General features: G+C 41.5%; 1 protein-coding gene across 1 annotated transcript in view; it reads left to right on the forward strand.

Annotated features, from left to right (window-relative positions):
- Positions 1–23,423, forward strand: part of esama (endothelial cell adhesion molecule a) — a 49,800-nt gene extending 26,377 nt beyond the window's left edge. Inside the window, exons 2-7 of the mRNA XM_055046883.1 lie at positions 16,077–16,228; positions 18,055–18,256; positions 18,353–18,508; positions 19,604–19,726; positions 19,825–19,963; positions 20,484–23,423. Of these exons, the coding sequence (XP_054902858.1) occupies positions 16,077–16,228; positions 18,055–18,256; positions 18,353–18,508; positions 19,604–19,726; positions 19,825–19,963; positions 20,484–20,997 (1,286 nt within the window). The 3' untranslated portion in view covers positions 20,998–23,423. The remainder of the gene's footprint in view (positions 1–16,076; positions 16,229–18,054; positions 18,257–18,352; positions 18,509–19,603; positions 19,727–19,824; positions 19,964–20,483) is intronic.
- Positions 23,424–23,674: the final 251 nt, after the last annotated feature.

Consider the following 23,674-nt stretch of genomic DNA (forward strand, 5'->3'; position numbering starts at 1 on the left):
TTTCTTCTTAAACACCTTCAGTTCTCATATGCTCGGTGACAGAGAGTCTACACCTAAAACGTCTGATTTTATTTTCTGTTTGCAAAAGATTTTATGACAACATGTCAGAAAATTGTGAAGAAAATCTTCATTTTCTTTGTAAGTGAAGAAAAAGTGACAAAGTCTTCTCACTTGCAGTAAAGATTTTATGCTAATCTCAGAAACAATCTTGTTGTGCTTATTTAATTCACTTTTTTCTGCTGTTTTTTTCTGCCTATTCTTTTGGATAACAGACTTTTGCAGAAAATGTGCTGCAAATATTTTTCACAGTTTGATTTACACCGGTGGCATTTTTGCCATCATTTACTGCTTACCTATCAACGCAACAGTTCCCCATGTTGCATGTTTTAGCAGGTGGATTTGCAGATGCGCGTGGCTGTATGTGCAAAACCTCCCAGTCCGTCTGTTGCGTTCAGGCCTCCACCCCGGCACCAGATGTGCACGTCTCTGTAGGGAGCCTTATCTTTAACTACGCCTTTGAACACTGCGAAGATCAGGAGCGTTGAGGTGTTTGCAGAATCTTTCTTCTCTCGCTGTCTGTCACAGAGGTCGGGAGACGCGAGAGGAGGCGCGACCTCGGCTCATTCACACACGTAAAACACGGGCAAACTGAAGCAGGTTACAGAGAGAAATATTATGTCATCTGCTGCGCCTGCCACCACGTCCCAGATAAGCTATAGAAAGTTAAAAGACGTTGTTGTGGACCTGGCTTGGAACTGTCAGACTTTACATGAGCTGTACGTTGGCACCCGTCGAGAGATAATTGCAATCTTTCCTGTAACAACAATAATTACAAGATAAATGTAGGCTCTTCTCTCCTGGGATTTCTTTCTGCAATGTATTTCAAAAATGCCAACTGTAGCCAAACCACAGCCAGCCCTGTAAAGACCATGCCAGTTCCATGACACCACATAATTATATGTCACAACTGCTATTATTACTCTATAATATTCCTACAATATATCTGCACTACATTCCTGAACTTAGGACAAACATTACTTTCAGTCTCTGACTTAAAACACCTTCCAGACCAGACAGTTATTTCATACCTGATCATAATAATTGTTTGTGATTAAATCAACTGGCCACATTGATATAAGCAACCGCTTGGATAGAAGAAAACTTTGAGTTTCTCTGCCTTTTTGAGCATAAAAACATATATATTAATATTTCCCCCTATTAACCTGTCTGACTGTTTTTGCCGCCCAACATATAGGAATTTCTGAAAAGTGCTTCAGTTAAAACACTTTAAGCAAAGTATAAGTATTTTAGGTGAAATATTGAACTAATACTTTCCATAAAGTATAAGTATTAACTAAGTAAGCAAAGTGAGGTATTTTAGATAAATAAGCAGCCTTTGTCGTTCTGTTCACTTTCAAAGAGGAAGTGTTGCGGTGAACCAAGCTAAATGAAAGTGTGTCATGTCTTACACAAGCTCAGAATACAATCATGTTTAATAAATTACCATGTTATCGAGAAGCCTTTACCTTTCTGTAACTCAAATCACTTAGTGAGACACATTATAGATTCATTCTACACAACCTTTTATTTCTGTTAATTGTGCTGATTTTCTGTTTACAACTAATGGCAACCAGACATTTGAGATTAAAATATACTAAATATGACAGACTAGTCATTTGTTTTTCTTATATACACCAAACACCAAGTTCCATATTGGTCTCTTTTTTTTCAGACCAGTAAAAACACATTGTAATACATACATGTGGGCTTAATGAAAAGCATGTTTAATATTATTTAAATCTCATCTTCAGAGGGCACAAATAAGCCTGATGTAAACATATTTTCTAATTTAATACACATGGCTGTTTAATGGGAGAGGAATTGCTTTAAATTCCTACCTCCAAACCATCAGACACAAAGTCACAATCACAATAAAATCTGAGCAAAGCACGAGACATTTAGTTTCTCAGAAATGAACTGAACCTTAATGGACTATTTTATAAGCCTTCCATCCAATATTGGCTTCTTCGAGTTGCTTTTTCCATCCTCAGCCTTTGCTCCATTTTTCTCTTTGTTAATTATGTCTGGTCTTCTGCCAAAAGAGAGTTGACACTGACCAAACTGGTCTTTTCCTGTAAGCATTCCTGCTTGTTTCATATCCGGTATTTAGATGTGTCACTCTGATGTGCATCTGAATAGCTTGTCATGAATTGTCAAGGGACTGTCTGGCCTGTCTTTGGTGTATTTCTCCGTTTTAAATCTGCACTCTGAAAATATCCAATCCACTCACGTAAGAACTCAGTGTTTAGGTGCTCTGCTAGTTTAGAGAACTATAAACTGAGGGTGTATCAAAGAGCAAACAGCAGAAAACCTCTTCCTCTGGGGACACTGAACTTTGCCTGCCACTTCCTGCTCTTTTAGCCACTTTAATTGCCCCAACCCCTGATGTTTTCTCAGAGATTTTAAACAAGCTAATTAGGATGTGCAGTAATCTGTAAAATGGACAGACAGAACATTATCAAAGGACGCCTGGGGCATCTTTGTGTAGCGTTGTGGTCAGATAAATCAACTTTTACACAAATTGGTCTTTTCTAAAACAAGCATGAAAATAACCATAGGCCCCATTCTACAATGTGTGTATACTTAAGGGCTCTGATCTTGTCTAAAGGCAACTGTTCATGCTTGTCCAGGTAGGAAATGTATCTTTAGAAGTGTGAGGGGGGTTACCTATAGAAGGTTATGGGAAGAAGAATATGTGAAATAAGTAGTTTAGAGAAACTCAAGCAGCTGGATCAGACCAGACCAGACGTCTGCCTTGCCTGATGCCAAAAAGGGATGGAAAATGCCCATTTTTTTGTCTCCAGGACTTGAATAAAGATTTTATGATAATAATTATTTTGAGATTTCTAATTTAGCTTAGCAGCCTCAAATCAGATACCAACTTCAGTGTTATTAATTTCACAGGGCGCACAGTCACTGTTTCCCATCACACTCACTCCCTATCTGACAGGAGACAGCAATAAGCAATAAAAAGTTAATTCGGGTCACAACTGTCTGATTAATGTTTTTAACCCTTTTTTGGGAGTGTTCACAAATTAGATAACATAATTTGATTTGCAACTAAACACAGGTTTTGTCTGCTGGATTGTGTTTTAAGTTCTCCACTTTGTTTGTGACACAAAAAAAAAAATAATAATAATTTTTTTTTTGTTTCCCAGCCCGTGTGGGGCCAGATTTAGCTTTCTGAGCTTAGTGTGGCAGTGATAGTTGTGTTCAGGGAAAGCCACTTCCCTTTCAGAGAATGTCATGTAATCCTCATGTGGGCCTTTCTCAGTCCTCTGCGTGTGGGTAGTTCTCAATTTACAGCTTGTCATCATCGGCTCTCTGGCATCTTTTGTATAGTTCGTCGATTATGATGTATTCCAGGACATACCCTCATTTATTGTAACTGTTGCAGGGATGGGGGGGAAAAACCCAGAAATGGCAAGACGTTTCCACTTGTTTATGTCCTTGTCGGCGTTTCAGATCAGATTACCGTGTTTGAGTTGTCTGACATCTCTTCAGCCTCAGTCCTAGTCCCTGTACAACTCTCCGCATTATCAGCCTTCGTGTCAAACCAAGATGAATGCCTCCTCCACCTAACTCAACACCCAGTCCTTATCTTTGATGCTGAACATCATCATGCTATCCTTCTTCACCTTTCCAAGGGTGTACAAGACCAGGCTTTTAATTACACACAGTTCCATTTTCAGCAGCAGAGAGTTGGATCTCAAAAGAAGAGTCAGACATAATAAAAGCTCTCAACGTAAGATGGAGGCCATAAATCCTAATAAGAGGCAACTGTCAGAAACTCAGTGCAACACAATCAAGGTCATAGGAATGAAAGTATTCTTGTTTCTGGTTGCTAGGTGTTCAATGAAAAAGGTGTGTGTGTCGTATAAATACGCACACTGTTCATCTAAGTATGCATACATTAGCATCTGCTTGCGGCTGGTTCTGAGAGGCGAGGTGGTCTGTGAACGTGGAGAGCGTTGCGCCAAACGGCATCATTATGGACCGGGTCTGCCGCCGCAGAGCCAGAGACGCTGCTTTCATCTCCAAAATAAAATCCCTCTTCCGCATGTTGGTTCAGAGATGCTGCTCCTCCGCCCACTGTTGCACAAAGGCTTGTTTCTATGCTAACAAATATCTCAGAGTTAAAATGGAACTTGGTAATGATGAATGTAGCGAAATCATTTGACCTTAGCTTGGGGAAAAAAAGCTTTGCTGGCATTTTATTTTTCAAAGCTTGCAAGTTTCACAATTACTAGAAGTGATTTTGATGGTAGAACTGTTAACTATTTCCAGGATGCCAAACAGAACAATTTTCCAGCTAAACTACTTGCACAATCATAAAAGTCAAAGTTAATTTACAGAGCATGTTTATATAGCACCTTTACAACAACCTCACCTGACCAAAGTGCTTCACAACATCTCAGGTAGATTGACTGTAAAACAACAACAACAACAAAATTATTAAGTTTTGGTTTAAAAATATAGAGTAAGACAATTTTAGAACTGGCAGAAAATATATATTAAAAAAAACCCGACATGAATAAAAACCAGGGCATGCTTAATTTCAGGTGTGGCAATTTCCCAAAAACCTAAGTCTAAGTTCAACAACAGGCATCAGAAAGGTTAGAAGAGCTGACTAAAACACCAAAACTAGTGATCAGACATTATTTTGATTATGAAAAAAAGAAAATATTTAAAATATCAGATCTCACAACATGGGAAAGCAAACCTGGCTCTATATAATTAACCTATAATCCATGTAAGGTTATGGGTGTGCTAGAAAGCTTAGAATTACATCCACAGTGTTTAGAAAGTTGTATTAGAATTAATTAATTATTCCTCCATATAAGGTTAGAAAGTCATGCAGTCTTTCTAAATAGTTAAAGCAGATGCCCCACCATGTTAACTTTTATCATTGCTGTCTGCTGCATCTAATTCCTCACATCCTGCATCGTTTTGTCGTTATGCTTCTGGCCTTTGACGTTATAAATCATGAGCCCTCCACTCCTGTGCCTCTTAGTAAGTCTTAGGTGTAGTCTTCACCAGAGTACTGTCTGCTGTGCTGCCATGTTGTCTTTAGACAGAAGAGCCATACCTATTCAGCCTTTGCGCTGTCACAAACATTAACATCTGACGCCGTAACTGCTGCCAGTGGAGTGTGAGGTTCAGCCCTGCCTACGAGCCTCCAACTGGACAGACACGTCCTTCAACAGCAGCCTTTGAGCTGCACAGGCATACTGTCAGATACCCGTGACAAAGCACCTTTTGGGCTCACAGGCTAATGGGATGTTTGTCATTTGGCGTTCGGTTAAACAGCCGGGGACGATGAGTTTTTCCTAGATTGAGATTTGTGGGTCCAAATGACACCGTGCTCGTTTTCTCTGTCTGTTTTACACATTCATTCATGTCAGGTTGTTTTCTGTAATAAGAGGGAGGTGGTGTGCAGTAACCCTGGGCTTATTTCACTCTGACCCAGTAGAGTCCTGACCGGCTGTCATCCATCAGCTCTGAATGCTTCAGCTCGATCTTGTTGTCTAACACAGACAGATTTCAGGTCTTTATCACAAGCACTAGTTGTTTCTCTAATTTTTATTTTATTTTATTTTTTACTGTTAATATAATTAATCAGAAAATATCAGTTTTCACTATATTTTCAATAACGTACATAAAACGTTTGCAATTTGCCTCTTCCATGTTGAGGACGACCATTCTTAAAGTAACGAAGGATAATCCAGGCAGGACGCGTTACTTTGAATGAGCCAGTCTGCAGCTGAAGCAGAGAACTGCTAGCTGCTTGTTTCCGTCCATATAATGTACGATTGGGAGTTTCCTTGTGTTATTTTGGCAGCTATGTATATATATGTATTTATATGTCAGTCTTTGTCTGCTAACTGCGTGTGACACATTAGCTCAGATTCTGCCAGTACCCAAACAAAGCGATCCCGAGAGAATTTGGCCGTTTTTCTGCCCTGCCGTTTTCCCGTCTTTCTGAGAATGTGAACTTTTCTACCGGTAACAATAGAACGTAGTCAAACTTTTATTCAACTCCACTCTAATCAGCAGCAGAACAGGATTAGCTACCCACTGCAATGACCTTGCATAATAATGTTGTATAATCAATGTTGAATTAGCTTCAGTTCAGTTCCATGCATTTTGTGTGTGTGTGTGTGTGTGTGTGTGTGTGTGTGTGTGTGTGTGTGTGTGTGTGTTGTGTGTGTGTGTGTGTGTGTATGTGTGTGTGTGTGTGTGCGTGCGTGTGTGTGTGTGTGTGTGTGCGTGTGCGTGTGTGTGTCAGAAAAGAATGAGCTAATTGTAGCTACAATGAAGCTCTTAGGGATTTCCATCCTTTGTGAAGTCGTAGCTCAAAGTTTTCTGACCCCTTACTAAAGGCAGCATTTAAATGTGGGAGCCGGCAGAGTGTGTGTCAGATGTCACTTCCTGTCTGAGCCGGACTGCTGGGCCTTACTGTCGCGCTGTCTCACAGCACAAACAGGCTAATCTTGGAATAAAGCGCTATCAGGACGCCCAGCTTTTTCCTGCCTGTCATCATCCACACAATGCAGAGGAAGTGAGTGAGGGGGGAGGTTGTATATGTTTGTGTGTTTTCATGTGTGCTCTTTGAAAACCAGTGCACAAGAAGATGATATCCATATTAATGCACATCTGAGATTGCCTACTTGGATGATTTCGTAGAACTAAACCGATGCTGTATGCATTTCTGAAAATGTACGGGGATGCTACTTTCTTTTTCTCAAAAGTAGAAATGCATAAATTATCACAATCAGTACCAACATGATATCACACACTGTTGTCAGAAAGTAGCAGTATTAACCAGTAGCCGTTGTAGCTCTCAGCTTGTTCCCTACATTTGCTTCAAAGCTGCAACAAGGTCTCATGGGACAAGAACACACAACAATGTTTCTCCTGTAAGACGTAAGAAGAGAATCAAGTTGGTTTATCCGTCTAAGCCAGAGGCGTCAAAGTTGTTTTCATTTCGGGCCAAATCAAGATCGTGAGTTTCCTCAAACGACTGGTTGTGCACAAGAAAAGAAAACAACTACCAGTTAACGAATTAAAATATCATTAACTGGTAGTCCTGATATTAAAACGCCACACGCAGTGGTGATTGACAGCGCAAAGACCCGCCTCCTGGTTCTGGTTGGTTGTTTCTAAATAGCACCGGAAGAAGGCAGAGGAGCTCTTTATTTCACTGATTATTTGTTGCTGACAACTTCAACAAATATGATCAAAGATATGTTTTTAATAAAATTAGATGCTGATGCTTAAAAAAAAGCCATTTACATCGGGTAGCAATAAAAATTGTGCAAATGCCAGCTAACATGTTGCTTAAGTGATGAAAATCATGAAAATAACTAAATACTACTGATACCAAAGAGAACAAGGTTTTCAAAAAGCCCTCTGCATCACACTCCATTCCTTGTATGATTTAAAATCAACCTCATTGACAATGATTGGGGGAAAAAAAAAAGAGGTAACTTTTTCAAGAATGAAGGGGGAAGAAAATCTTTGCAGCTTTCATGAAAATATTTCTCTTTCATTCAGAAGGTAGAAAAGCCAAATATTCAACATCGTCCCTCACACATTTCAACTAACTGCGTCTGGAGGCTTTATGGGATTGCATGTACTATTTCTGCTTTGACTCAGTGGGAGCAGAAGAGCTTATGGTGACATTGCTGTGATTATCCTAGAAGAGCGATCGCATGGCATCGATAAGGCCAGAGTCTGAGCTGCTCTATGCATTTAATAGGAACTTCAAGTTCATCCAAGTGGCAGATTTTCAGTGGTTTCTGCTCTGCAGCTGTTCCCATCAGGTCACTATTAGATAGGCGGCAGCACCAATTAACGTAAGCTGCCTCTGTTCGCGCTGAAGGTTCTGCTGCTATCAGAATCCGCCGAATCACATTGTCTGTATGAGACCATGGGGAACAAGGATGACGATTTTGATCGCGTCTATCAAAAATGTGTCCTTTCCGCAACTGAGAATGAATCTTTTACTGCTCTAAGAGTTAGAAGAAGGAATGACGTTTTGTCCTATCGCAGGGGTGTTTAAAGTCAGGCCTCGAGGACCAAAGCATTCAATATTAATTGGATATTATTTGCTCGGATGTATCAAACTGAGCTCCAGCGCAAAGAAAATATTCACCTTGTAGCGTCAGACTGTGACAAACAACCAAACTTTGAAGATTGTTCTCTGCACGTTTTCAAAGTGCCGATCCTTTTTTATCTTGAACTTAACATCTTAATTTTGAAACAACATATTTTAGTTTATCTAGGTTGTCAAATCAAACTTACTACTGTTTTCATTTTCAATAAACAAATCTAAAAATGTTACAACCGTGGTCTGTGTTAAAACTCAAATTTAGTAGGAGCTCCCTGTTGGGGTTGGATCTGAACCTGAACGTCGTTGTATTGGATCGTGCTGAATTGGTTCGTAGTGAGCCTGGCTCTGGCTCTGCAGGAAGTTTATTCCTGTTAAACATTAGTTATTTATTTCTGCTGTGTCCACATGCTCTTTGAGGAAGAACTCAATAACTCATGACGTTCATTCAATGTCTACATGAATCAGTTGTATTGATGTAAACCAGGTTGATTTGATGATGCATTTTATTATGACTGAATATAAATTGCTTTTCTTCCATTGTAAGAATCGGTGCAATGCAGATAAACTCAGAAATGATGGTTAACTTACCCTAAAGCTACCAACTCAATTCTATCAATGCCCACACCTTAGATGCTTCACTTTTATATTTGATTTATGATCTCATGTTGCAGTTAATGCACAGCGTACTGTATATAAATAAAAAAAAAAATTCACAACTATCTATTGTGATCTGAATGACATTTGTAATAAACTAAATTCTCTTTTAAAAGTGATCAGCAGTTTTTAAGAAACAAAATTCAAACCAGTTTAGCCAGAATGAGGGTCTTGTTGCTCAGGAATCCGACATCTGATGGCTGAAAGATGATGAGCGCCAAGTAACTGTTGCTGCCATGATTTTTGATGTAACCCAACTTAATCGCATACGATTTAAACAAATTTAAACAAATTCCTTATTCAGACTTAATCAAACACAGGAATGGCAAAATTGCGTATCTTCGCCAGCACAAAAATGTGCACGCATCTGTGATGGAAACGCACTATAGTGTCACAGAACTGAAGTCTAAGTAGCTACAGTTCACTGTATAACAAGCAGTCAGAGTACAGAATGGGATTAAGTATTCAGGATGCATCCTAAAACACATTTGCAGCTGTCGAGGGAGATGGCAAGAGTCCTGTATTAAAGATGCGTATCGTAGGTAGGTTTGAAGGCATATTCAAAGATATGAACACACACACACACACCCAAACCTGTGACCCTCCCAGCTTCATACTATCGCTGTTATGCCAATTAAGCAGCTGCTTCCCTCTTCCTCTCAGCCTATCTGGCTCAGCGTAACCATCTGATGAGCGGCTGGTAGTTTAGCAGCTCCAGGACATGCATGACACGTTCGCTCGTCTGCGGCCCCACTGCTGTGTCTCTGCTTTAATCATCCTGCACAGGACGGCACACACACCTATCAGAAATCGAGCTCTGCCTCGGTCCCTGGCCCTGGCCGCTCTGTGTGAATAAGAAACCTTGTTTGTGTATAAGATTCCTCCAGCTTTGTGAGGTTCCCGGTGTATTTAATGTTGGATTCAGAAAAACGCCCTCAATAACGCCTAAACTGGTTGATTTGTTTGGGTGGAATAAAAGGAGAAGGAGGGATGCTGAGTTGCAGAATGATGAGGAATATAGTTTTTTTTTCCTCATAGGCTTCTAAAGTGAGTATCTAGTAATACTTGGAAATTATCATTTGGAACATTTTCTCTTGAGCCAGTGTGTATGTGTCTTTTAATTTCCGTACGGAGTTGAGCAACTTTAAAGCAGATTACCGACCGGAGCCGCTGTGCCTGCCTTTTCTTCCTTTCCTCCCACTTTTCTCTCATCTATTATTCATGATGCTCTTTGGTTTGTTGTGTGTGTAAATGTGCTGCTAATGTTGCGCCTGACTAATAGCTGCAGCATCTGAGCAAAACAAAACTTTACTGACTTTATGAGGGGCACCATAGACCCTTACTTTTCCAAACTGGGATCATAAACACGGCCGTGCATGTCACTCATTTCTCATCTCAGCTTACGGTAATGTGTGACGGCAGCCTGTTCTCTGTAGTTATTTGTTCTAAATGTAAGCTATCAAATATTCATATAGGAAAAGCTTTACTCATGTAAGAGCTGTAAAGTTGTGGGACTAAATAATTCATAACTGCAGGTGACAGAACTGAAAGGAGAATTGCTGTCGTATCGTTGATATTATGAATGGTAGCCATTCATGCTTTTAATAATTTAAAAGTCACTTTGTCCTTTAATTATTAAATGCTAATTGTTAAATCTCACATGCTTACAGTATGACGACAACAGTTTATGTCAGCTTACTTCATATCAGGCTGTCATATTCTTAATAGCATAGCTTCCATTTATTAATGCATTTTTTTTCTCCACAGCTCTCTTAGGGTCACAACATTTCAGTAAGGCTGAACTCAGGACTTTGACTAGACCATTGAAAGACATTGTTTCTTTGGTAATACTTTATTTTATTTGAAGTGGTGTGTAAAAGGCTGACATGACAAGTCCCAGCAAATAACCACTGTTAGGTAACTGTCAGAGGTTTTCCATTTTTGTTGATGAACTTACCTTCACTTATCCTTCACTGCTTCATTTTTGCTCACTGAAGCATCTCCTCTTAATATGCTGTGTTCTCCAATAAAATAAAAACATAATTCTAGTCCACCCAAAAACTATTCCGAATGAAATCTCTGTCCAAACAGACAGAGATTTTAAACAGAAAACAGAGTCTGAACGGTGATACCAGTGCACAGCAACAAGCCAAAGACCCTGAGCGCTGACATGCATGACCGTTCTGACAGTTGTGTTTCCTTCTCGTCCAACGCAGAAAATTCCCCTGATGTTCCACAGAACAGGATGCTGTTGCACAAGCCGACGCAGGTGTATAGCTCAAAAAGCATAAAAAGCATCAACATCAGCTTGTAAACTGGAAAAACACAGTAACAAGTCTTGATTTTTTTTTTTTTCCATTTCCACCAATCTAAGCCCTGATCTGGATTAAAAGACATAAATCGTCCCAGGAGGTATTACAGTAGGTTATCTGCAGAGGAGCATGGCACTGGTTCCCCACCCAGTCCCTCTCCACTCATCATCCAGATTCTATCGTCTGTCCTCTTTCTGTTCCCATCGTATCTCCAGCTTCTCATCTCCTTACTCTTTTTGCTTGTGCTCCATGGTGTGGTATTGATATTATTGTTCAAATACATATTTATATGAGGTGATCTACTTTCGACATATATATGTATCTAAAAAGAATCATACCTCTTGACAAGCAAAGCACGTCTCCCGAACCATGTTTTATTTTCTTATTTTAGTTGCTCCTTTGATGGAGTAGTTCACTCCAACCTGCTGATAAGACACAGGAAGCAGCAGAGCTACTCCACCCTCCACTGCAGCATGAAAGACAACAGGAACCGACAGCCAATTAAAATCTGCCAAATTCAGTGTATCCTGCAATTATGAGATGAACCGCATGAAGAAAGTCACCCATACCAAAACAAGCATGACCTTTGACCTTGTCGTCACCCAAGATGACCTGACCTGGTGTCATCTAGGTGATGCTCCCAGAATCCCTAACTACTTTGCGTCATACTCGTCAGCTCATCTACCTGTTGTCCATATTTTACAGTCAGAAATAATTGATTTAGATTTTTTTTGTAGTAGTAGTTTTAAATATTTTAGCCATGGATACAATACTTAGCAAAAAATAAGACATCCACAGATTCTGCCTGGATTCTATGAAACTTACTAAGGGAGCATTCACAGCTGCTTAGTCTGCTTTGTTTGATTGATGTTCTATATGGTTTGAATCAAAAAGGTGTTTAAACAGCGGCACACATGCACATTTTAAAGAGGCATGCATACATCTCTGCCTCATCTGAAAATGTCACATCCCAGATGTTCCTCGGCCCCACGGTTTGTCCAAAGAAACCTTGTCCAGCGGTCCATGACACATTTTGTTAGATCTAATTTAAAAACTTTCCCCATTATCTCAGACGAGACTCCTCCTGACCTCATTACCGTCCACACTGAGCGCGCTCCCATCTGTCCTGCCATCAATCATCCTGGAATATTTAAGGCCAATCACCGCACAGGCTGCCCGGCAGATCTCAGACCTGCCACAGCGGACAGGATTAAGCTCCGCTCGCCAAATTAAGAACCGAGTGTGAATGTTATGACCGTGATCTCGGTGGCCTTGTTGATTTTCTCTACTTCCCCCTCCATTTACCATCTCAACATTCATTCATTCACGTCTTTCCCCTCTGGAGGGCGGCTTGCTGCTGCACTTCCACTGGCATCAGAGAGGATTTCTGACAAGAAATCTTCTTACAGCAGAACTTGGCAAGATTTTTGTGGAAACACTACGACAAGACGATCAGCCTAAATCGCAAAGAGTCATCCACCCTGATGAGACGCTGAGACTGTGGAGCTCTTTACTCCCGATTAAATGTTGATGCCTGTGTGCTGACTTTGGGGAAGTCCTCTGTGCTACAGTTTATATTTCTCAGTGTGAGCAGGGGCTGGAAAATGTTGCTCTAGAAAGTTTATTTGTAAATCAGCATTCTTACACATTTTTAGTGTTCAAACTAACAAAAACAAATGCTATATAGGCTAAAAAACGAATGAAGAAACACACAATTACATCCTATAAAGAAACATTACAATGAAAAAAGATGAAACAATTAAAAATTAAGAGGTGTTAGGAAATATAAAGCTATATTACGGATCACGTTTTTAGTTCTTGAAACGACTTGAGGAGCCTTCCATCATTTAAGGATGTTTGTTTACACAACACTGTCGTCTGGAAACAGTCGGCATTTTCAGATGTTGATTTGGGTAAAGTTCCACTTTAGGCGTCACTGTGTCACTGTTTAGACGAGTTGTAGTTGTCATGCCAGGCCACTATATGGTGCTGTGGTTTTAGTATGTCGTCAGAACGTTGACCCTTAACCTAAACCTCTCACCACAGCCATAAATTGTACACATATGTACAATTTATGGCACATGAACCACTGTGGGTGATGACATTCCCAAAACCTTAAGACCTGGTTTCAAAAAGTTTCTGTTTCAGAAACTGTGATGTGGTGTGACCAGTATTTTCTTGGCACGCCTTAATGTGCCCTGTAGAGCCAGTTTGCTGACCCAATCTGTCCCTTATGACAACAGCATGTCCGTCTTCTGACAGTCTTCCAGCGATGTAATGCTCCAGGTCACACATCCCAAATCATCTGGAGCTCCAGCTGCCCAATCTCAATCTCTCAGAACACATTTGGGATGTGGTGGAGCGTGGGATTTGCATCATGGATGTGCGGCGTGATGGCGCATGTCAATATGGACAAAAGTCTTTTTGACTCTTTGTCAGGAAGTATGAAGGCAGTTATACCAAACTAAAGTTTGCTGCATGTTAAAGCTGATGCAGCATGAGCTGTTGCATTGGGGTGTGGTTCAGAGAAAGCAAAGCTCAGAGTCCAACTGGGTCTTTTTATCATGACCTAGATCATCAAATATTTTCCCTGATGTTCCACAGAACAGGATGCTGTTGCACAAGCCGACGCAGGTGTATAGCTCAAAAAGCATAAAAAGCATCAACATCAGCCTAGGTCTTTGTAGCACCTCGGCACACACTTACTTCAACCAATCATCAGCTCCCTTCATATTACATTAAGGGTTATTGTATCATCTCAGGTTGATGTTACTCTCCATCCCTCCAGGAATGTTTCTTCTTGCTTCTGCATATCTCCTCAGGCCCTAAACAGTTTGGGACAGAAAGATTTCTCCTTATTTACGTTTTTTGCTGCCTTCCTCCTCCGTTTCTCTTCCTACCAGTTCCGTCATTCGTTATCGTCTTCTAAGAGTCAACTTTCTGTTTTAGTTTGTCTTCTGTGGCTTAATTAGACGTAATGGATGCTATACTCCAGAGGAAGAGAGATGCCCACACACCTTCCCTTTCATCAGTGTCACTTGTCTTCTCACCGTGTTGCAATAGCAACAAATAAATTGATACCCATGCTCCTCTGAGGACCCATCTTGTTGCATTTGGACGTTCGTGGAGCTCTAACCTGAACCGAGAAGGTCTGAAAACGAGACGATTTTGAGTTTAGTTTCAAACAGAGAGACATTTGGATCATCTGTGTGTCCAAAAAAAAGTTTGCATTCCCAGCATTGGAATAAAAACTCTGATGAAACAAAATGACTGCTTCGATATGTTCTATTTTCATTGCTTCTGTATTATTGTAGTTTTCGACATTTCTCTACGCACCATGTTTGGTATATTTGGATTTTCTGTCAGATCTCTTTAATTTCTTGCACCAGAAATCCAGGATGACTGAGACCAACGTTTCATCTTATTAGCACGGCCCTAACAGATCGCTTCATCTACTGCATGATTTCCACTCAAACGTTGACCCAGTTTCATTTGGTTGAAGACACAACAGTTTGACATCTTCTGGGACTCATTTTCAACATCCCTCTAGATAATAATGGAAGTCTGTGACCTCCAGAAGGCAGCCTGCATGAGGCAACCGTGCTAATACTGGAATCTACAACACCCACAAATCATAAGCTGCGACATTAGTGGACCACTCTTGTTCTTTGTAGTGTCTAGTCGGTGGAGACGTAGTGAAAAGCTTCAGCTCAGGCTCTCGCAGGGAAACACTTTTGAACTGAACGTTGTCATTACATCTGATTTCATCACTTCTTCCACATAGAGAAAGTTTTGTTAATGACAGCTGATGTTTTGGGCCGTTTTAGCATTATAAATTTGCATGTCAGTCACATACACTGGGATCCCTCCTGAGTTAGTTTTCATGTGTGTCCAGCTGTTGTGTTTCTGAGGTTCAGGAGGGCAGAGACTTTCACCCCTGGAGGGGAGAATGCTGAAAAAAAATTACAATAATAAAGTACTCCAGTATATTTAAATACTCCTCCTGTTTGCTTCTTGTGTCTTGTCTCAGTCATGGTTGCAGGAAGAGGCAGTGAAGTCAAAGAGGCCAAATAACACAGTTTGAACTCCAAAATTTCTCATAACTGATGCAGGGAAATCTTTTAATTACAGTAAACAGACACCAGAGTCAGCAGCAGTCTCCGTCTGCAGCACAGCCACTTATTCTCATTCTCAATCTGTGGTTCATAAAGTTATGGACATGGAGAGAGCTTCTGTGCAGACATGAGCCTTAATGTTTTTGAGTCTTGGCACTCTGCTGCCCCTGTCTGGCTTTAGATGTGCACTACATTGCAGCCCATCTGCGACCTTTTCTTCATTGTTCTTTATTTGTCTCACCTACAGTTTCACCTGGTTAAACAGTGTTGGTATTGATTTAGATTAGCTTTATGGGGGGGAACCAATAGCTAATTATTGATTTTATTAGCTATTAAGCAGGAACACATTCAGCAGACAGTTAAGTTACTGATGAGTTGCAGGATTTGAGCCTTTTTCCTTTTTTTCATTCTAATACTAGATTCTAGGGCTGCAACTGATAAGTATTTTAGTAATCAATTAATCTATTGATTATTCAGAAGTACATTAAAATATGCAAATTCATTTATAAATTCCTTTCCTAAATAATAAAAAAGGATTGCCTAAAATGCAACGTTATTTATTTAGTGATCATTTGTGGCAATAGATGCATCTGCAGCTGAAACAAAACACTCCTAACATCTACGTGTGGAAAAACTCAGCTCTTCCTTACTGCTGGACTTTAACGATAATTAAAGTTCAGTTTAACTATTTAAGATTAGTTTGAACTTTAACTGATGTATCATTAGATCTAGAAATGGTCAAATTAACATATGTTTTCACTGTTTATGACATAAATGTCATAAGACCTAATGAGGAAAATCTTTGTTTCCTCCATCTAGGCATATGGGCCGAAATCGAATTGCCTCAAACCAGCATGGAAGTGGTCAAAGGTAAACTGGTGCAGCTAAGCGCCTCGTACGTCGGAAACCCAGATGCTGACCTGGCCGCCAGCACCATCGTCTGGAACTTGATGACGGACAACCCCCAGCAGGTGAGGAGGCAGTTTGGTAATGTCTGTAAATATTCAGGTTCATTTCTGCCCAGCTGTAAAACTGGAAAATGTGTTTCTGTTCCCGTGGCTCCGAACCTGGGAGAGCCTGTCCTCCACAAAGCTTTCAGTGTGTAAACGGCTTCATCCCGGTCCAGTTCAGAACAGTGTGCGGGTTTTTGGGTCTGCTGTGCGTGGATTAATGAGCTGTGCAGATGGAGGAGCGGGGATCTGGGCAGATTTATTCAAAGTGAGGTTTCTGTGTTTTTGAACAGTCATCCAGTGTCCTGCTCTGCTCTTATTTGGAGCCAAAAACACAGATTATACGACTGAAGTGTGACAGCTCTAAAGCTTCACCTGAGCTGAGACACTTTCAAGAGGGCTGTAATAAAATGCAGCTATAAGTCAGCTGCACAACCAGGCATGCAGGACTTTTAGTACAGAAATATAACAGACACTTTCCTCCCTTAGAAGATACTGTTACCTAGTAAATATGAAGTAGACTAACATGACGTTGGCTAATTCTTGCTTTGTGTGAAGGCCCCAACACGTCATCCGAAGTGCCAACGTCAATTGATGAAAATTGTGTCATTTTATTCGCAGAGACAGCTTTGGTTAGACCAGGTGCATCAGATACACAACCAGTCATATGTAAAGCCAAACAACCTTTGTACACAAAGCCTAGTGCACCACTATCTGTATGGGCCAGAGGTGGTCCACGTGTTCTGTAGAAGTACTATGACACAGATATGGAGTTCTTACTTAATTCTTTTGGCTGATTTGATTCAGACTTCACATGGTCACCTGTCACCCTGGACAGGTGGCCTGTCCAGGGTGACCCAGACTCTCGCCCGAAACGTTCTCTGGAGACAGGCACCTGCTCCCCCAAAGTCGGGCATAGCAAACTTGTTCCAGCTTACAGATTGTTTGTTACAGAGATGTGGATAAATTGGTAAATCTGGATACAGGCAATAACCAGAGGAACAGCTTTAGTTAGTTGAGCAAACAACTAAGTGCCTCTGAGGGAGCGTGTGGCGTCTGATACTGAAACCTTGGCATCAGTTTGTTGGGGTCCTGTGGGTTTTTGAAGTCTGTTCAGTCATTTGAGATGTCCTGGCAGGAAAGATTGCTCACTGGTTTGTTTGATCTGCTCCAATGTTCTTGTGGGAGGAAACATCAGGACTCCATCTTTGTTAATGGAACATCGCAGCTCTTCTACAGCTGTCTGTTGTCTTGGGGCTGTGAGTGTTTGGTGCTCACACCCAACCCAGAAACCGCCTACAATCTGGTCTACTGTTGTACCAGTAATCGAAAGCTAATCTTTGAACAAGTTTGGAAAACATATTGTTTTTTTTGTTTGTTTCTTTGTGTTGTGTGTGTGGGTGTGTGTGTGTGTGTGTGTGTGTGTGTGTGTGTGGTGTGTGTGTGTGTGTGTGTGTGTGTGTGTGTGTGTGTGTGTGTGTGTGTGTGTGGGTGCGTGCGTGCGTGTGTGTGTGTGTGTGTGTGTAAAAATCCAACCTCACCTAAGAGACAAAAGCTCATCCTGCTATTGATGTTAGAAATGACCTGGTGATGAATGGAGGCTTTTCAGTCCAAATTGAGTTTTTGTAACTGTAACACGATTTTGAAAAATAACAAACATTTCCAATTTTCCGAGCCACAGATGTCGGGATTATAGCATCCCTCAGACCTCTGACCCCAAATGAGTAAGCATGTTAGTCAAACTGCTCTCTCCGTCTTGGACGGATGTACTCAGACCTGTTTTTAGCCGTACGTGCAGCTGTTGTGCTAAAATGAATCAGAAGTTGTTGTGCTTTCCTGGGTTACAGGTCATCAGCTACACCAAAGGCACCATCAACGTGGGCAGCACCCAGTTCAAAGGCCGCGTCGGGTTCTTGAAGACGATGCCTTCGAGGGACGTTTCTCTGTACATCAACAACACCAGGGAGTCTGACTCTGGCCGTTATGTGTGTCAGATCATCATTCCTTCTCTTCCTGTCAGTCCCGCTCAGGTCTTTCTTGAAGTGACGGGTGAGAAAAACTACTAAATGTCTGAATTTCAACATTTGTGCCATTGGAAATGGCAGCACACCCAAAACCTCTGACAACCTCTGTGCTTCTCCTCAGTCCCTCCCGCTGTTCCCAAGTGCTCTATGTCCGGGAAGCCAGTGCTGAAAGGAAACGTGACTCTGACGTGCACGTCTGGTGCCGGGAAGCCGGTCCCGCTGTACAAGTGGAGGAGAACCAGTCCCACCTCTGAGGTCTTTTTTGCACCAATGCTCAGTGAGTGAAACTGCAGTTTTGATTTCATCAAACTCCGTAGAGGCGATGAGGTCAAAATGAACGTTTTTGTCACGCAAACATTTGCACAATGCGAGAAAAATATAGTACATTTGTTACTTTTTTCACCCTTAATGTAACATTTATCTTGTATTTAACTGAAAGCAGATCCATCAGAACCCTTGCTGTATGTGTGTGCTCAAAGGACTTCCATTAAACTAAACCACTGAGTGTTTTTGACTTTCCACTTGTCATCAGCTGCAGTGGTTCTAATTAACCATGATGAATGACCAGAACATTCACTCATTTGCATCTTTTAGTCCCCAGTGGTGGCAATAAAATTACCGTTGACCATTGTTAGTCAGTTTAGGGCTAATGTATTCAGATGAGGAAGCAGAGAGTCCCCTGAATAGACCAACTAATTTATGATTAGCTTATCCTTTACCTAATACAGTGTGACAGGCAGAAAACTCTGAACAAGCTTTTTTGACGTAATTTTTTGACGTTTTACAAATAACTGTAGTATCGTGACTATTTTTTGGGACAACTTCTGTGAATACCTTGCAGGTCTACCTGACGGCTTGGTACTGATACGTATATAAGGAGGAGAGACAAGGAGTCAGAGTTTTACTGTCTTTAGCGTCTTATTTTATCAGTTAGTTATAGCCGGCAGACTCCATGTGTGAAGATTATATGTCGGAGATATTTCAAAATTTGAAACTTTAAAGGATAAAACAGAGCAAAACATGATAAGAGTAAATCTGCTGGAGCCGCTCCATTCGACCTTCCTGTTATCCTTCCTGAAAGTCAGACATCATCTGTGTTTCCGTCATTTTTTTCTACGTGCTTTTTGAAGTATTGCATTTCAAAAAGTTGATGGAAATGGCAGAATTGGACAGGCTGGGGTTGTTGTTTTTTTTCCTGTTTATTGATGAAACAAATAACTTGTACCGAGCCAAATGAAGGAAGTGGTTTGTAGGAATGTGTCTCCACGACGACCCGCCACATAAACGTTTGCACAGAGCTCACTCCTCCTAAATGCGCAGAAAGTCGTTTCTAATGGTTGGACGTGTGTCTGTGGTCACCCTGCTGCTTCAGACGAGAACAGCGGGGATCTGAAGTTGAGCAACCTGAGCAGCAACATGTCCGGGTCGTACGTGTGCACGGCCAGCAACTCAGCGGGACGTGAGACCTGCTCCGTCACCCTGGACATCATCAACAGTACGTAACGCCAGACGTTTCGCCGGCTGCACTTTGAACTTCTGAATCAATGAGGCAAACTCTGTTTTCGTTCTTGTGTGTGTGTGTCACAATTTCAGCCAATAAGGTCGGAATGATTGTTGGCGCAACAGTTGGATCGGTCCTCGGTTTCGTCTTCCTGCTCTGTGTCTGCGTCGGGTTTCTGTTTGTTTTCAAGAGAAGAAGAGACAACGAGGACGACATGGCCAATGAAATCAAGTGAGTTCGTCTGGTCACATTTATCCGAATCAAAACTGATGGCAGAAAAGCTTTGTTACCAACATTTCAATGTCGACGGGGCAAAGCAATCGTATCACATACATCATCCGTGTACGACAGACTCCACATAAAAATACAAGAAAAAATAATCCTCACAGTCTGATAAATGGCCACAAACCTCAAGGAAGTACAATTGACTCGTAAAAGTCTCAGTTATGAGATATATATTGATAAAACCTCTTCAAGTTATTACAGTACAAGCTACTGAATTATCAGATATACTTAATTGCTCAAGTCTTTTCCATATTGGCTTCAATTCTAATTCGACGAACAGGATGAAATCAAAACTGTGTACAACACTGTGTGGAAACCTTGTAACGATCAGGTTCTTTTTGTTAGTTTTTGCTATAGAAAGCAGTGAAATGTATTTCAGTTCAACAGGTCACTTTTTAATCTGCCGTATTTGAATGGGTGTCAGCAGTGAAAAAAGTGGATGGTTTCTTTAACCCCTGACCTGCAGGGAAGACGCTCAGGCTCCGAAGCGCGTCTCCTGGGCGAAGAGCGGGATGGGCTCTGACGTCATCTCCAAGAACGGCACGCTGTCCTCCATCGCCTCCAGCCCGCGCCACAAAGACAACCACCACCACCTGCAGCAGTATCCCCGGCATCCTGCCTCGGACACCGCCTCCATCATCACAGCCACAGGCAGCGCCACCGGCTACAGACCGCCCCGCCACCAGGGGGCCTCCTCTCCCACTCATTACAGCTACAACAACAGCAGCACGCTGCCCCACGGACAGCCCGCCTCCACCCAGGCCGCCAACGGCAGTTCGCAGGCGGTCCAGGAGCGCTATGGCCACCTGCCCCAGGCCCAGCAGCTGCCCCAGACCTTGACCCAGCTGCATGGGCAGTTCCAGCCCGCCCCGTCCCCGCCGCCGCTGCCCACCTCCACCATCACAGCCTCCAACATCCACCGCATGGGAGGGGTGCCCATCATGGTGCCTGCGCAAAACCAAGCAGGTTCTCTGGTCTAACGGAAGTGGCGTGGCACGCAGTGAGACTGACGGAGGCTCAAACGCTTCATGTTTGTATTTTTGTCAGCAAACAGGACGAGAGGAGGAAGTCATTCACTGTTACAGGCTGCCAGGACGACCATTCAAGACATGCTTTTTACTTGCTTTGTATTCACTCTTTATACTCTGTTGTCACAAATGAAGTATAGGTAAAATTCCTTTTTCTACTTTTTTATTGCCATGTTGTTCTCCAGCTGTTCACCCGGCAACCGGATTGTTTTTTGTTGTTGTTGTTGTTTTTAAAGGGTTTATTATTCCCAATTTTCAGCAGGAAACGGTCGGAACGTAAATCTCTCAGCCACCCTCTCATACAACAACTACCAAAAGGATGAGTCATTGTTTCTTAAGAATCCTTTAAAGAAAAGGCCAGAATGTGTTTGATCTCTGCAAACACTTTGCAGCACGTGTGAAGCAAGGCTCCCAGCAAAACACTCAAACCTCGGCCAGTTCTTCAGATGTCTTCGTCGTGACGCTTCAGCATCGTCTTTGGCGCGGAGAAGGGAGACGGATGAGGAGGGGAAAACCACGAGGCTTGAATCTCAGTTTTCCAAGGCTGGAAAGTCTCACTTGATCAGATAAGCGACGAGAAGGAAAAGCACGCGCTCTGTGTTTGGAGTGCATGATTCGCTCAGTCTACTCACACTAAGTTATGCCTGCGGAGCACAAAACGTCAGCCATTGAGCCGGGGGACGCATCCGCACAGCAACCCGCTAATAGCTGATGAAGACACCGTATCGGTTTTCTCCTCCTCCGCAGTGATGACTTGATGGTGAAGGCGCGGAAGCTTCCCATATTCTGAGGAAGCAGCCTGAGGTGTTGTGAGACAGACGGGATGCTGCATCTCTGTGCAAACCGGGTCGTTTAGATTTGCTGCGATCCATTTCATGTTAGAAAGGATCTTGGAGGTCCTGAAGCGAGGGCTTGGTTCGGGTGGATGGAGTTCTGTTTGAAACGTTCTCTAGTCCTGAAAAAACCACTTATGACTCTGATTCGCTCTGCGTATTTTCATCCTTGCATTATAACATGTCAGGTTTCCAGTAAGACGAAAGAAATATATAAATATATTTATTAGTTTTTAAATGTGTTTCAGACATTTTTGTTTGTTTGTTTTTCTTTTTTTTTTTTCAGGTCTAATCTGTATGAATGATGATATCAAACTTAGATGGAATATTAATCTGAAACACTGGATGCCGAACCGTAGATAAAGCCGTCTTCGTTCCTGATATGTTGCAGCTTTTTATAGCAGCGGTTAAACTTCAGGTCACTTTCATAAAATAAATCACTGACAAAAACACCGAATGCTGAAAATCCGTTAGATATTCTCAAGACGCCTACAGACACCAGCTTTACTCTCTCAAGCACAGGAGCTACATGACATTAATGTTTATGATAATCTAATGAAGAGTTGCCAATTTCTGAAATTATAGAGGCAAGCATAAAAGCCTCGGTGAAAAACAACTGTTGAGTAACGCAAGAATTTTATTCATTTCAAATTGTAACAGCCACCGTAAGAAAATGATGGAGCCATATTAAACAAATCCTTATGCAAGTGATCACAATTAGCATTTTTACGTATTTTTTTAATTATTATTATTAGTTTATAACCATTAAAAGTCATAACTCACTGTTTCTGATCAATTTGCACATTCTGAAATATTTCATAGGAAGAGCTACAAACTAAAAGTTGTGTCAGAAAAGGTGGGAGGAATCCAGTGAAGAGTATTTGTTGGTTTACACAGAGACGCTTCTCCATTTACAAGAATTTATAGATTCTCTTCTTTAGGAATGTGTCCAGTTTCCTTATTGAAGATGTTTTATTTTTCATATACATGTATTTGGATTTCTTGTCCGCTTTTTAAAAAAATAAAAGTTTGTCACAGTTTCTCCTTTCTCCTGCTGCACTTTGGACACACGGAGACATTTACTATCCGTCTCGCTTTCAACACGGAACGTGAGGACATTCCAGAACCACCCGTCCTGAAACCAGTGATCTGAAACGTTTCTTAGCCGTGGAGCCTTTCCGTTGAATGTCGACGACACTTAAGCAAACTGGAAAATGTGTCATTTCTTGCGGTTGTCAGACTCCGTGTTTTAGAGCGTGACTGAGTCGTTGAAATGTGTACATTGACGATTATAATGTATTGTTGAAGTCGAGCCTTTATTTTTCTACAGCGAACATTAGAGCACATGAAGAGCGTTTCTTTTTACCATGTACCTTTATGAATTAAATAAGTGCTCTCCATCACAGCAGGAAGCATTGCAGAGGCTTTGTGGACAAACAGGCGGTGAAGCATCTTATTTATAATGTGCATTGTCCACCTGTATACTCCATATTTATGTTCATGAAAAAAAAAAAGCCTGATATTTTCAAATAAACATAAACAAAGTCTTGTGTTTGTCTTTTTCTTTAAATGTCACAATGCTTCACCCGCTTAATGCTACAGCTGTTGCTGAAAAGCTGCAGCATTTATTCATTTTAGGATATTGATTGGGAAAGTGTGAAGATCCGAGACCAGTTTGCACAAACAGCAGTCACAAACATTTCTGGAAAAAAATCAGCTGGTAAAAAAACTCCCAAAAAAACCCACTTGACACTCTTTGCTTTCTCTCTTCTGAACTTTCATGCATGTGCGAATCA

Source organism: Poeciliopsis prolifica, unplaced genomic scaffold (genome assembly GCF_027474105.1).
Source record: "Poeciliopsis prolifica strain line A6 unplaced genomic scaffold, Auburn_PproV2 SCAFFOLD024, whole genome shotgun sequence".
In the NCBI taxonomy this organism is placed as follows: Eukaryota; Metazoa; Chordata; class Actinopteri; order Cyprinodontiformes; family Poeciliidae; genus Poeciliopsis; species Poeciliopsis prolifica.